The 14,186-nt window shown below is 31.6% G+C and overlaps 1 protein-coding gene and 1 pseudogene across 5 annotated transcripts in view; one reads left to right on the top strand and one right to left on the bottom strand.

Moving 5' to 3' along the window:
* Nucleotides 1–14,186, top strand: part of LOC148603237 (calcitonin receptor-like) — an 83,500-nt gene that overhangs the window by 37,659 nt on the left and 31,655 nt on the right. For all 5 annotated transcript variants that reach the window (XM_088551545.1, XM_088551546.1, XM_088551544.1 and 2 more), the window contains one exon: nt 13,122–13,232. In XM_088551545.1, coding sequence (XP_088407671.1) covers nt 13,122–13,232 — 111 coding nt within the window. The remainder of the gene's footprint in view (nt 1–13,121; nt 13,233–14,186) is intronic.
* LOC148603238 (uncharacterized) lies at nt 712–1,298 on the bottom strand (annotated as a pseudogene).

Raw genomic sequence — 14,186 nt, 5'->3', positions numbered from 1 at the left:
GTTAATTTGATTTTAATAGAAAACAGGTGATCAATCATATATACAGCAGATGAAACTTGTCATATTGTCATTAATAATTTCATATCTTTCTTAAAACGAAATAACACAAACCAAGGGTAGAATTGATCTTGTTCCGATGTTATGATATGAAGAAATAACATTCAACAACTGGTCTCGATACTGACATTTTCCCTTTTACGACATAGGGAACAAAACCTTTTCCCGATCTCAGCCGTAGCATTGTAGCATAACGATTCCTGATCTTACCATAACAACTACTGATTGTAGCATAACAATTACCAATCTCAGCATAACAATAACCGATTGCACCATAACAATTACTGATCGTAGCATAGCAATAACTGATCTTAGCATAACAATAACTGATATCAGCAAAACAACTACTGATCTCAGCATAACAATAACTGATCTCAGCAAAATAATTAATGATCTCAGTAAAACAATAACTGATGTTAGCATAACAATAACAGATCTCAGCTGATATCAGCAAAACAACTACTGATCTCAGCATACCAATAACGGATCTCAACATAACAGAAACTGATCTCAGTAAAACAACAACTGATGTCAGCAAAACATTTATTGATCTCGGCAAAGAACTAATGATCTATGCAAAAGAAATAATGATCTCAGCATGACAAAAACTGATCTCAGCAGAATAATAACTGATGTCAGCATAATAATAACTGTTCACAGCATACCAACAACTGATCTCAGCATAACAATAACTGATCTTAACATAACAGAAACTGATCTCTGCATAACGGAAACTGATCTGATTATAACAATTACTGATCTCAGCAAAAGAACTTATGATCTCAGCATAACAGAAACTGATCTTAGCATAACAGTAACTGGTCTCAGCATAACCAAACCTGATCTCAGCATTACAACTATTGATCTCAGTATACAATTACTGATCTCAGCAAAACAATACCTAATCTCAGCATAACGATAACTGATGTCAGCATAACAATTTCTGGTTTTAGCAAAACAATAACTAATCGCAGCATAACGATAACTGATCTCAGCATAACAATAGCTGATGTCAGCATAACAATAACTGATGTCAGCATAACAATAACTGATTGTAGCATAACAATAAATGATCTCAGAAAAAAAATTACTGATCTAAGAATAACTTACTGATGTCAGCATTACAAATGCTAATCTCAGCATAACAATTACTGGACTCGGCAGAGCATTACTGATCTCAGCATAACAATTATTGATCTCAGCATAGCAATAACTGATCTCAGCATAACAAGTCATCTCATTATAATAATAACCGATCTCAGCATAACAATAATTGATGCCAATAGTTAATCATTATCATAAAATATGATAATCATATCATAAAAAAAATTGCACAATTCATTGTCTACGAAGAGTAAAAATGAACAATTGATGTCGTACGTTTAACTCTTTAATGAATGTCAGTTTTGAAAACATATTTTTTTACAACAGTTATACTAATACACACTGTCTAAAAAGTACCGTCGGTATTGTGGTTATACATATTTTTATTATTTTTTCTTGAATAAGTGAAATTTAAGATTTGCTTTTCTTTTTCGTATTTATGATTTTAATCAATGGGAAACACATCTGCTTTCAAATAATTCACGTATGATCATTCTGTATATAAATGTAGCATTGATCATACTTGTCAATCAGTACGATACCTTACTTCTTGACGTTGCACAAATTCTCTTTTTTTAAGATTCTCTATGTTAAATGAAGAATCATAAGAGTTATTAAAATATTATTTATATAAAGCAACAGTTAATGGTATTTTTAGCTATTAAGTGTTAGTCCCAATAAGAATCAGGGAGTATGTGACACATGGTATGAAAAAAACCATCATTTTGATAGTGTATTTTAACTATTTGTACCACCAGATTCTAGGAAAACAGACAAGATATTCCATTTCATGCTGGCCCATGGAGTTACAATTTCATTGTACTGCACTGAAAATGAACATTTCAAGGGCAGATAACTCTCAAAAAGCTTATTTTTCTAACATTCTATTGAAAAAAAATCAGAGCAAAGCCAGTGATGTAGAGGGCAAATAATGGTCTTTCCAAATAGAGACAGTACCATTGATTGATATTACATTGTAAAATCGGTTGGTTTTTGGCATGCATCTTTCTGATTTTCCTACTTTGCCTGATTCTTACAAACAAGTACAATTAATGAGCAATATTTCATTCAATCAAATTTATTTAACGTTTTCATCCAATTGGTAACACTCTTTGTTCTACTATTCAGTGTAGTAATTGGTTTTCATTCCGAACGTTAGTTTTATATCACTTCTGCATTTTTACTTGTGCAGGCATAAAATCTTTGTTTTTTAACAAAATTGACACAGATATTTTTATATTCCATCGATGAACATCAAGATCATTGAAATTTTGCAAAGTGTATTTCAATCAAAAATGAGTTTTACTTTTCGATAATGCTAATATACATGTTGCCTTATCATATTCAAGTTTAAGAAATTTCAGTATATCACTAAATGACAGAAGTTAATCAGACACGATAAATAACATTCTTGGTCCTCGTCATTTTCCGTTTTATGCAAAATACTCGTGAAAAGGTTAATACCATCCTCGATAGCTAAATTGGTATTTGATTTGTAACACTTGTAACAACTTCATGCCGTGAGTTTATTAAATTATCAACAAGTTAGACATGTGAAAAGAAATAACAAGCTATGATAGCTTTGAAATATTAAGGTTTGTTGCATTGAAACGGTTCAAAAGCAGCACCGTAGTTACTTTAATACGATGATATTGATGTAATGAACTATAATATAATTATCAGTCCAAAAATGTCCCTTCAATGGTTAAATCATGATGCAAAGAACAGATCAAAACATCTTTGTTTATTTCTGATGGATACTTCGGAAGATTTGCTGTCAGATGGTGCTTTTAAGTGTCAGTCCCTGTAAGAATCAGGCAGTGGGTGAAACATGGTATAAAAAACATCATTTTGATAGTGTAATTCGACTATTTGTACCAGCAAAATCAATGAAAACAAACAATATTTTCCATATCATGCTACACCATTGAGTTTCAACTTTATTGTTATGCACTAAAAATGAACATTTCAAGGGCAGATAACTCTGTCAGAAACCTCATTTTTCTAACATTCTACTGAAAAATTTCAGAGGAAAGCCAGTAATGTAGAGGGCAATTAATGGTCTTTTCAAATAGAGAAAGCATCCTTGAGTGATATTTATTGTCAGGTCGGTGGGGTTTTGACATGCATGTTTCTGATTTTTCCCATTTTGCCTGATTCTTACAAACACTAACACTAAATGTAAAATTTACCTGCGTAAATGTATTATATATTATTAACTAACGTTCGAATATTAGCCAAAGTATGATCTATCGCCAAAACTATACAAAATTGTGGCAATGCGGGATTTAGCCGTCCAATACGGCATTTACCAGTCAAATGCGTCATCTTGGGCTAGCTAGTCAATAACAGTATAATTCCGTAAGTTTTTTTCCATATTGGCTGAGTTGTTGGTCCTCGGCTAGCCATATTGGACTTTGGCTACGTCTCATTTCAATATGGCTAGGCTTGGACCAATAACTAAGCCAACATGGAAAACATTACACAATTATAATATAATCATGGTCGTGGATTAAAGCCGATCAATCTGAATAGCACACAAATAATCGCTGGAAAACTGTATTAAATCATGGACAGCGACTAAAAAAAAGAAACAACCGTAAAAAAAAGTTGAAATAACCAAAATAATATACACATATAGTAAGCCAATTGTACCAATGCAAGTGCTGAACAATGGTGCTGGAAATTGGATAATGAAATTAAATCTTTATTTATATCAGCAAAGTTATTTCCTTGTCGATTTCAGAGTAATTCCATTGACAACATTGAAATTCATCAAGGTTTTTATAATGTGGAGATTGGATCTTAAATGTTAAATTAACTTAGATACATTGTACTTGATTTTAAATGGAAATAGGAAATTACTATGCAAAGTACCACAACCTAATTACAATGTATTTAAATGAATTAGGTATCTATGTGGAGATGTAAAAAAAGACTCAAAGATAGTTTCTGGTGCAAAAAGATTATGTTCCTGAAACGTAACAAAATATGTCAAAGAAATATTGCAACACACGATTTCATTTGTTTCAACTTCATAAAAAATCATGCCTAACTATTTTTATATATTATATGTAAAATTGGAAACATATAAATTCAATGTGATGTTTATTTACAGTTTTTTTTCATGTATTTTTCATGTTGATCCTGTGCATATGAAAACAACATTGAAAAAAACATATGTTTTGGATATGTTAAACAAAATATGAAAAAAACATATGTTGCAAATATGTGTCTGTATGTATGTTTATTACTCTTGTAGAAATACGAATTAGTTTGAAAAAAGCTGATCATTTGTCATTGACAAACACTGCCAAAGATATCATCTATGATAATCTAATGGCTCATGTGTAAATCAGGACTGGATTATTCGGGTTAATATCCTAACTGAATTTCACATGTGAAGCATTAAAGTACATTTTTGTGACAAACATTCTTAAAGTACCTGAACTTAGGCTTTACATAATGTTATCAGTTTTTGCGTAATTTTGTTAATTAGTCCTACGTTCATTTGTATATAGAATTTAAGATTGATATTTACATCTTAAAACGCAGTTATCGTAATGAGCCTTCAAGGTCATATATATGGCTTTAGAAGTGCACAGATATATCAATAAGATAGTAAATATTCGGATCAGTCTGAAATTTAATTAAAATTAAATTTGGACAATTTTTTTAAAAAAAAATTTGTATGAAAAGACTTAGTAAAACAGTTCACACGATACAAATAAATGAAATAGAACCAAAACACAATCAAATAACGACAATTTTTAAATGAGGAGACGATACAAACATGTGGGAAAGCATGTCAATAAATCGAATAAACCATAATGGGGTTTGAAATGATCATTATTTATTAATTTTCCGATTGGGATTTTAACTGTTTTGTCAACTGACCGAATGAATTCATAATTATTCAAGAGTTGGTATTCAAGGTCTTACACCCCTTTACTATATTTGGAATCGTTTCCCTGTCAAAAATAGAAATATAAAGCATAAATCAGTATGCCTTTTTGTTTTCGGCTACTTACTTCGTGGTCTGAGTAGCAATGCATGAAATGGCGACAGGAGGCCTGACCAAGTTATACAAAATATGTAACTTAACATGTCTGAGGGGAACCATTACGTCAGATTCCTTGAAAAAAAATCAGTTACAATTATTTCCATGTACAAATATACAATATTTTGGAAACATTAGAGACCCCTAGAGATCATTTTCTTTTATGATAGCATATTTTTATCATCAACTAGTATTGAAAACAGAAAACGATTCTTGATAGCTCTTTTTTCCGTGTTAGGTCTTAACATCTTTTATATAAAACACATGTCAAGAGTTCATAAAGCAGCAGTAGTGTTGGTTTTCTTCCTGTTTTTGTTCAAACCAAAGACATGTTTGATAGAGTGTAAAATGACTTCTAATTGAAGTCTTTGATACATTAAATTTCAAATGGTTTAGAATTCTTTCTATTCCTAATGTTAAACATTCGCTGACAGATGAATTAAGATTTATACACCGATATGATATGCAAGATGCAGGCTTCATAAATTTCACTGTATTTTACAAGAATAGAGTTGATCACAGATTGCCTTTTGTCCCTTTCCTTTCCTTATGTGTGAACAAAGACTGTAAATCTGAAATCTGTCATAGATAATCTTTCTCTTTCACTGTTCTGAAAATCAAAAGGGGACGTTGAAGATCTGCAAGAATAAAGAACTTCTTGTGCCTCCGGTGCACATGATTTCACCTCCGAGTTTTACTTTGGTTCTTGATGTTCGTTGTATCTAAATGTTTTTTTAGTTGTATTGAGATATACGATTTTGTTCTTTTTTCTGCTGTCCTTTTAGTGTTTCTGGCTTACACATTTGTGATTTTATTAGATGTATTCCATCCTATTGTGATTTAAATCAATAATTATTCTCATTAACCTGTATTCAACTTCTTCAACTCCAATTATTAGTGCATTTAGACAAGATTTAATAACATAAATTTGTTTTTGAAGAAAAGCACGTAAAGCCATTAACAACCAAGCATTATTATAAAGCATATATTTTTGTTAGGTATTGAATAATTGTATTTAAATGAGTAGAATATACAATGAGATGATTCGGTGTAAGTGATAAAACAGACCTCGTGAAAAGAAGTTTATTGAGTTTTGATACGATTAATTTGTTATGCTTGGAGTTTTATTGTGTTCCTAGATTACATGATAATCGTTGGAGCGTGAGATCTATATGATAAGTAACCATTATAAGTGCATGTGACCTTTTAGGCCAAACAATATAACCATGCGGTTCCAGTTACAACAAAGTAAAGATAGGTACACTCATTTGGTGACATGTCACCATTAGGAGTACGCGTGACCTATAAGGCCAAACACATTCGATATACATATGTGGTTCTAGTTACAGATAGAACGATATTATTTTCCATAGGCAACAATAGTAAAACGTTTGGAAAATTCACCCCTTTAAACAATGACAGAGCTATAAACTGATTTTTTCCAGTCAAATCTTCATTTCCCTTACTAAAATTGTGATCAAAGTCATAACATAACCGTCTCCGTTCTGTGATATTTTGAGCAGATAATGTTTGGGGTCAAAGTCCCCCCTTTTCTGCAAATGTTGCATAAATTTAAAAAAAATCATAATATTTATATAAAATGGTTTTCAAAAAAATATAATGTAATTTTTCAAAAGTATAATAATGCCTGGAATTAATAAAACGTTATGGGTGTTAGCACACTTTGTTCAATCACAGTGTCAGAAAGTATTTACTTAAGTAGGATACACAAAAGGCCAACCTAAAATAATGAGAAATAGTACCGTTCTACCTACAACATAATTTAATGCACAACAATAGAAACATTTTGATTTTGATTTTTATTGAAGTCATTCGTTATTTGTTTTACCTAAAATGAGTGTAAGATCAATAAGATCGAACCTAATTAAGTCAAAACATTAGCTATAAATTGTCTGTGGGACTTTATATGTTGGTTAAATAAAATAAATCACGGCCCATGATCATGAGACATTATTCTCGAAACAAATTTGCAATTTCAATTTAGTGTGATGAATATACATGTACGACACATAAATTTTGATTATGCCGGGTAGTATTTTGTTCAATTATTTTTTTTCTTAAAATTGTGTTATCTGTTGTGTTATATTGAATAATACTCCTAAATAGGTAGGAAGAATAGATAAAAAAAATTGTAGCTGATACACTAAACCTTAATTTCTTAAGTAATGCTAGCATTTGTGTCGAATAGAAAAAGAACCAATATGATAAAGCGTAGTCACAACAAAGAACATGACATAACAAAATAATACATAGAAAGTAACAAAAGCAAATGAGCCGCTCAGACTCCACTAAAAACTGGGAGCATTGATCAGGTGCATCGGTAGGGTCAGCGTCCTCTGCTTTTCTAGAAACATCCGCCGAGTCTAGTCTAGGGTAGTCAAAAGAGGGATATGTAACAACTTTTTTTGATTTCTTGAATTGTTAATATTAGATTGTTGAAAATAAATCAAATCGAGTGTTAACTTAAACTTCACTGTGACGCATGTCTTTGTTAAGAAATGTATTATGACGTAACGCCGATTATTTAGATAATATATTTATCAATAAAACATTTGACTTTGACTGTACCAAATCAAATAACCAATGAACGGAACACAATAATTCATCTACAAAAAGTTACCTTCTAAAATCTAACCCCTGTCCATCGGGCCTGTCTACCAATTTAACACCAGCGTCAGTACTGAAGTCGTAAGTACTAATCTTTCAAAATTTCCTTAAATCTTAAGTGTCATTAAATGACTTCAGAGTCAAGGGAAATGGGTCACTATGATAAGACTCTAAAACGACATTGCGTTAATGAAATCGTATAAAAAACTCATTTGCAATCTGATATCCTGATAAAGCAAATAAAATTATGGTCAATCTATTTATCTAGTACACTAGGAAGCAAGATTTAGAATATGTTACTATTATGATCTTTGTATTATGTCTTACTGACAAATAAGTTACTATGTTCTCGGTATTATCTGTTATTTGTCTCTCCTTTTTACTTTGATTTGTCTGATGAGAAACCAAGTGCTACCAAACATATTAACAGACTTAAGTCAAAATGATACATGTTTTTTTTATATATATTTGATTACTTTGCACGGGGTATGAAGATTGTCAACAGAGACAACTTCATGTACGATGCAGTGAATTTATATTGTTTTATTACATAGGTATCAGTAATTTACCGAATGTTCCCGTGTTAAAAAAAAGTCTATAATTCATACTGTGAAATAAATTCGGTAATTTTACTCTCGCACTTTCTCTCGCCAAAACTTCACATCATGAATATCAATCCGCCGTTCACAAAATTTGTTTTTTTAAAATCATTTTTCAATATTTTTTTATGTTTCATTTATATTTTATTTATATTTGGTTCCTTTTTACCTTTTAACCGGCTATTGTTCACTAATTCATTATCATGAAATTTATATTGCAACTAGTGATAAATAATGGAGGAAATCAATATAATAAATAGGATAATCAATTGGATATCGTGAATAACCAAAATATGATCACTCGTGCCAAGAACACATATAGATTTAACTCGTGCGCGGAACAATTTCTCTTTAAATCTAGGCGTTCCTCGGCACTCGTAATAATATTTTGGTTATTGCATTGTCAAAAGAGTTTCATCCGTTTATACAATTTTCATTTTACTTTATATCGTACTGTGTTATATTGCAATTGATAATTGGGCAGTCTTTAGGAGATTTTGAATGTAATCTAGAATCCTTTAAAAAATGAAGGGCAATGAAAAATTACCGAACTGATAGAATCAAGACTTTTTAAAAGGATTATTCAAGCGGTCAGTCCGTAAAACAAATGAAAAATTCAGGAAAAAACCGGAAATCTGGACACCACCACAATGTCATTACTTTTATTATACATTATGTTTTTGACTCTTGACTTTCATTGAAAAAGATAAGCATACAAAGGCAAAATTATTATTTCACATGATTTTCACACAAATTTCACCTGAATTAAGCAAATAAATTTTGTGACAGAGTATTAGTCACATAGCTTGCAATAGAACAAATTCAATAGTTCGGCCATCACTAGAAATATGTATCTTATGTGATACTTATTTTGATAAAGTCCAATTGAAATCATTATTTTACCGTCGAGGTCACAGTATTGTAGGCTTCGTATCGCTGACCTGTAGGTTTCGTATCACTAACCTGTTAAGTACAAAGTCAAGATTGATGGAACCATATTTTGTTTGTAAATAATAATATGAGTTACTAATACAAGCACATGAGACTTTGTTGGTTTAGTGCCAGTGCCTACAATTCTACATTCTACAATGCAACACTTAATATCAATATTTTATTTAAAATGGGAACTAAAATTATAGAAAAAAGTAACAAACTTCCTCAGTGTTTAAATAACATTCACCACGATAAACATGTTGTTATAAGGTGGTTTACTTATTCGTGTTTTAGTTTTACTAAAATATGTAAATTTTAGCAGAAGTAAAATAAACACATCGACAAACAACACCATAAAATTGAAATTAATTGTTTCAGTAGTTTTTGTTTGCACTTTCATGTTTGATATCAGAGGAATTATATAGGAATGTCATACATCACGTAATGTCGGCTTATTTTTACACAGCTTTATGAAAACAAGATTTCTTTCCCAGAACTTGATTAATTTCGCTATGTTGTTGACCTCAGAATATGTGTATGAATCAACTTGTCTGCTTATTTTGTAGTATGTATTAGCAATCATTATATGGCACATGGTTGTGATGTGATTGACTTGAATCAAATTTCGTATGATGCCATTATGCTTCTCTAATTAGTATAAATGGTCTTTTGTTGATGAATGATTACAGCAGAAAAAGAAATATGTTCTTGTCAAAATTTGGAGCAAATTTTGATATATTTGCGATTTATCGCTATTTGCTGCAATAACAGAATAAGGGTGATAAAATCGCGTCTTGACCCGAATTAGTTTTCAAACAAAAGCAATTTCCTGAATTCAGCATATGAATTACTAACCCCGGTGCATGAACTCAACACAAGGAATACCACTTTTCAGATGAAAACGGAGTGTCAGATATGTTTTGACGAGGTAATCGCCTGTTCTGATTGGTTTAATGACTCTTCGGAAAGCAGTCTCCGGAAATCTACGAGACTATATTGCATGGAAAATCATACTAAATACCAGTCTATTTAAAATTCAGACACTGCCCATGGTAGAGGTGATTCATGGTGCAGAAAAACCCACGGAACAAACAATGTCTTTTTCTATCTTTAGATGCTACATTTTTAGGGAACATAAGTCTTTTTTGTATTGCTATCTGTACTTCTGGGAAAATCATGCATTTATCTCCCACTAAAACCAACCAAATCAATGCAAATCAAGAACGATAACTCTTGCAAAACGCTAATTTCATGTACAATCTATATAAATTTTATCTCTAAAGCGCAACAGCCAAATGAAAAAACTAAGACTGGTTACAGGATCAGTAACTGTGTCTGAACAAGAAATAAAACTGAATTTTGTGGGTTTTTGACATGCATGAATCACCTTCTGTCTGATTTTTAAAAAGACTGGTAATTAAAACACATGTCATGCTTATTAGTAGTTGTAGTATTTATTTGTCATATTTTGATATGAGCTGTCAATAACAATACAGTCAGGAATAGTTGACCTCTAGGGTCAATTTGATTTGCCTTCATATAGATATTCACTTAGTGGAAAATTGCTTTGATAAATCAATGTTGATTCATAACATTGACTAATTGTCCGTGATTGTAATCAGAAATCTACAATTGGATTCAAGGAACAATCATTTTCATGGGGGTAAAGATGGACTTTGACCAAATTTGAATATTTGAAAAATCAAGTTATATTTAAGTAGCAGTCTTTATAAAAATCAGACAGGAGGTGATTCATACATGCCAAAAGACTACTAAATCTACTTTTATTTCTTATGCAGAATCAGATACAAGTTATAGTTTTTCATTTGCGCTTTTGAGATAAAATTTATACAGATTGTACATGAAATTAGCATTTTGTAAGCGTTATTAATCTGGATTGTCTTAGATTTGGTTGATTTTAGAGGGAGATAAATGGATGATTTTCTCTAAAGTACAGATCTGAATATGAAAATTACAACTGTTACAGCATATGTTCATTGAAAAAGCATTGTTTGTTCGGTTGATATATATATGACAGTTTAAATTATTTTTATTTTTGTTTGTTGGGGTTTAACGTCCGAGCAGCAATATTTCAGCTATATTCAGACGAAAATTGGTAATAAAATGAACATGAAATGATGACGAAATGAAAAAGGGATGGGACACAAGGACAATGGGGTCGACAAATTTTGATTGCCCCTGGAAATAAGGAGAGATGGGTAGGGTCGGGCAATTTAGCCTCTTGTGGCGGAGCCCTATGGTTTCCACTCCGGTAAAATACCACAGTAGGGTTTTTAACGTGCGAGGAACGTGACATCTTTCCCAACACGGTGCACCACTATGGTTTGCGGTCAGGTTTTCTGTATTATAGCCTGACAACCCCAGCATGTAACACGCCAGGGGTACCCCATTCAACCACCTGGGGCACACATCTCAGTTGCTCTGTGGAAAAAGCGCCCTAGCCCCCAGCTAGGGTTCTGAGCACTATTTAGTTGCCTTTTACGACAAGCTTAGCGCTGCTGTAGGCCTATTCTTTTAACACCCGGACCTGCACGGGGTTAAATTATTTTTAAAGCTGTCGCTAAAAGATAAAAGATCAAATTTTATCATCCTTTATCATGATTTGTATTGTATAAAACCCTATTTTATTCAAACACCAGTATTTAAAATAATTAAGTTTTAACTTCGTTTCGATTTACGTATTGTACCACTGCTATGAGTGAAGTCATTTGAAAAGTTCCTTTGAAATAATTTTTAACAAATCAATATTACTATTAAACATTTTCCCCCTTTACTGGCCCTATTAATTTTGAATAAGGGCCAATCGTCACTCTGCATTCTCTTGACTCAAAATATAAAAGCAAATTTCTTGTTAGTTCGTTAGTCTGGGTTAGGGGTCAATGTCTTTCTATATACTTTTTTAGTCCATTGGTTGTCATACTTTCTCTTCTACGTTCTAGTTTTAAGGTCGTTAACGTAACGGTTTATTCTCAAGCTGCCCAAGGTAATTTGTAGACAAATCTTTATTGGTAGCATCTGTTTTTCAATTTTTCAATTAAGTCACCCATTACTTCATTTTACCACGATGATAGGAAAGGAAATGTATGTTTGGTTACTTTGATACAATTTTTTTATCTGCTATAGCATATTGAGAATGAGCGATTAAAGTATCAGTTCACATAAAATTTAGACACTGCCAATAGTAAAGTCATTTATGGTGTGAAGAAAAATCCACCAAACAAGCGATACTTTTTCAGTCTACATATGATATACATCCACATAACGATAATCATTTCTGCTCTAATATCTGCACGTTTAAGAAATCTCCCACTTAAATCAACCAAATGAAACCAAATCAAGAACGATAACTCCTACAAAGTGCCTTTTTCATGTACAAGTTATTAAGACTGGTTATGTGATTAGTAACGGTTTCTTCAAACAAGAAATAAAACTGAACGACGGATTTTTGACATGCATGAATCATTTTCTGTCTGATATTTAGATAGACTACTACTAAAGCACATAAGACAACATAGGTAGTCTGTTATTGTCATCTATTAATTGAGGTATTAAATTGAGTGCGGCTTTGGAAAATAATCTTTTTATACAAGTCACAACTATATACTGCTTATATTAGTAAGCAGTAATGGTTGCTCACACTCTGTCAAACTCTTATGACGTTCAATGACGTTAAACATTCTTTCTTTTAAATGTTTAATAATTATTTTATTCTTTTTCAGGTAATGTATATTGTAATACAACATTTGATATATTTGGTTGTTGGAACTACACCCTCCCTGGTACAGTAATGAAAAAGCCATGTCCTAATTATCCGGGATTGAAGCCTTACGGTATATCACTATTTACGTCTGTTTGAGGTCTCGATAACCATGCAATTCTAATGTTTTATTACATTATTAACGTTTTTCAAACCTGTTAATTCCCAGGGCAAATTATGTCTTAAAAAGTCATAACACTGCGATGTTTAGAAAATCATTACATGAATGGTACGATGACCGTAAAATTGTCTCACAAAATTGATTATTAAAAAATCCAAAAAACTTCATCTTTACCGCTCTGCTCACTGACAGAATAGGAGCAAATTACAATGTTCATACACTTTTTTAATAAATTACAAATGTGAATTAAAAGTACACATTTGTAGCTTTATTATGTTACGTTTTGACACAAACACACACGCACACACGTGCGCAGACCTAAAATCCATGTATCTAGATTCAGTGTGTTTTTTGGTAATAAATAGATGGTTGACCATTTCACCCGATGTGAGTATGTGTATGTGAGACATGAATTATAAACTGGGCAGACCTAATCATATCCTTTAAAATTTCTTAGAATTACTCCGCTTCACCATTAAATCCATTTTTCTAAATGTTACAAATTCATATGATACGATGAGGTCTGTAAAAAAATCTGTACTTATTGACATGGAGGAATAAAAAAAAACCATTAATATTAAGGTATTTGTACAGCAATAAACACAGCGTACAAAGACCGATGGTGTTATAACAGAATCTATATAGACGTAATTATTAAAGAAAAATAAGGTGTATCGTCAATTTCACTATCAACCTGACATTTTGTAACTGTTAAACTGAAATTATATTGCAACTCTTGTAATACCACCAACATTGTACATTTAGGGTAATCATATCTCTTTAAATTTCACAGTTCTGAAGTTTTCATACTAAGCACGCTATTGTTTCTGATATTTTGTTTTATCATTTATTGGTTATTCCCTAATTATTACTTGTGCATTTAGTCATATTGATGTCATAATTGTC

This window comes from Perna viridis, chromosome 11 (genome assembly GCF_037379345.1).
Source record: "Perna viridis isolate PV_CMFRI_1.1 ecotype Kerala chromosome 11, ASM3737934v1, whole genome shotgun sequence".
In the NCBI taxonomy this organism is placed as follows: Eukaryota; Metazoa; Mollusca; class Bivalvia; order Mytilida; family Mytilidae; genus Perna; species Perna viridis.
Note: the sequence above shows the minus strand (reverse complement) of the source record. Positions and strands in the feature narration are given on the sequence as shown.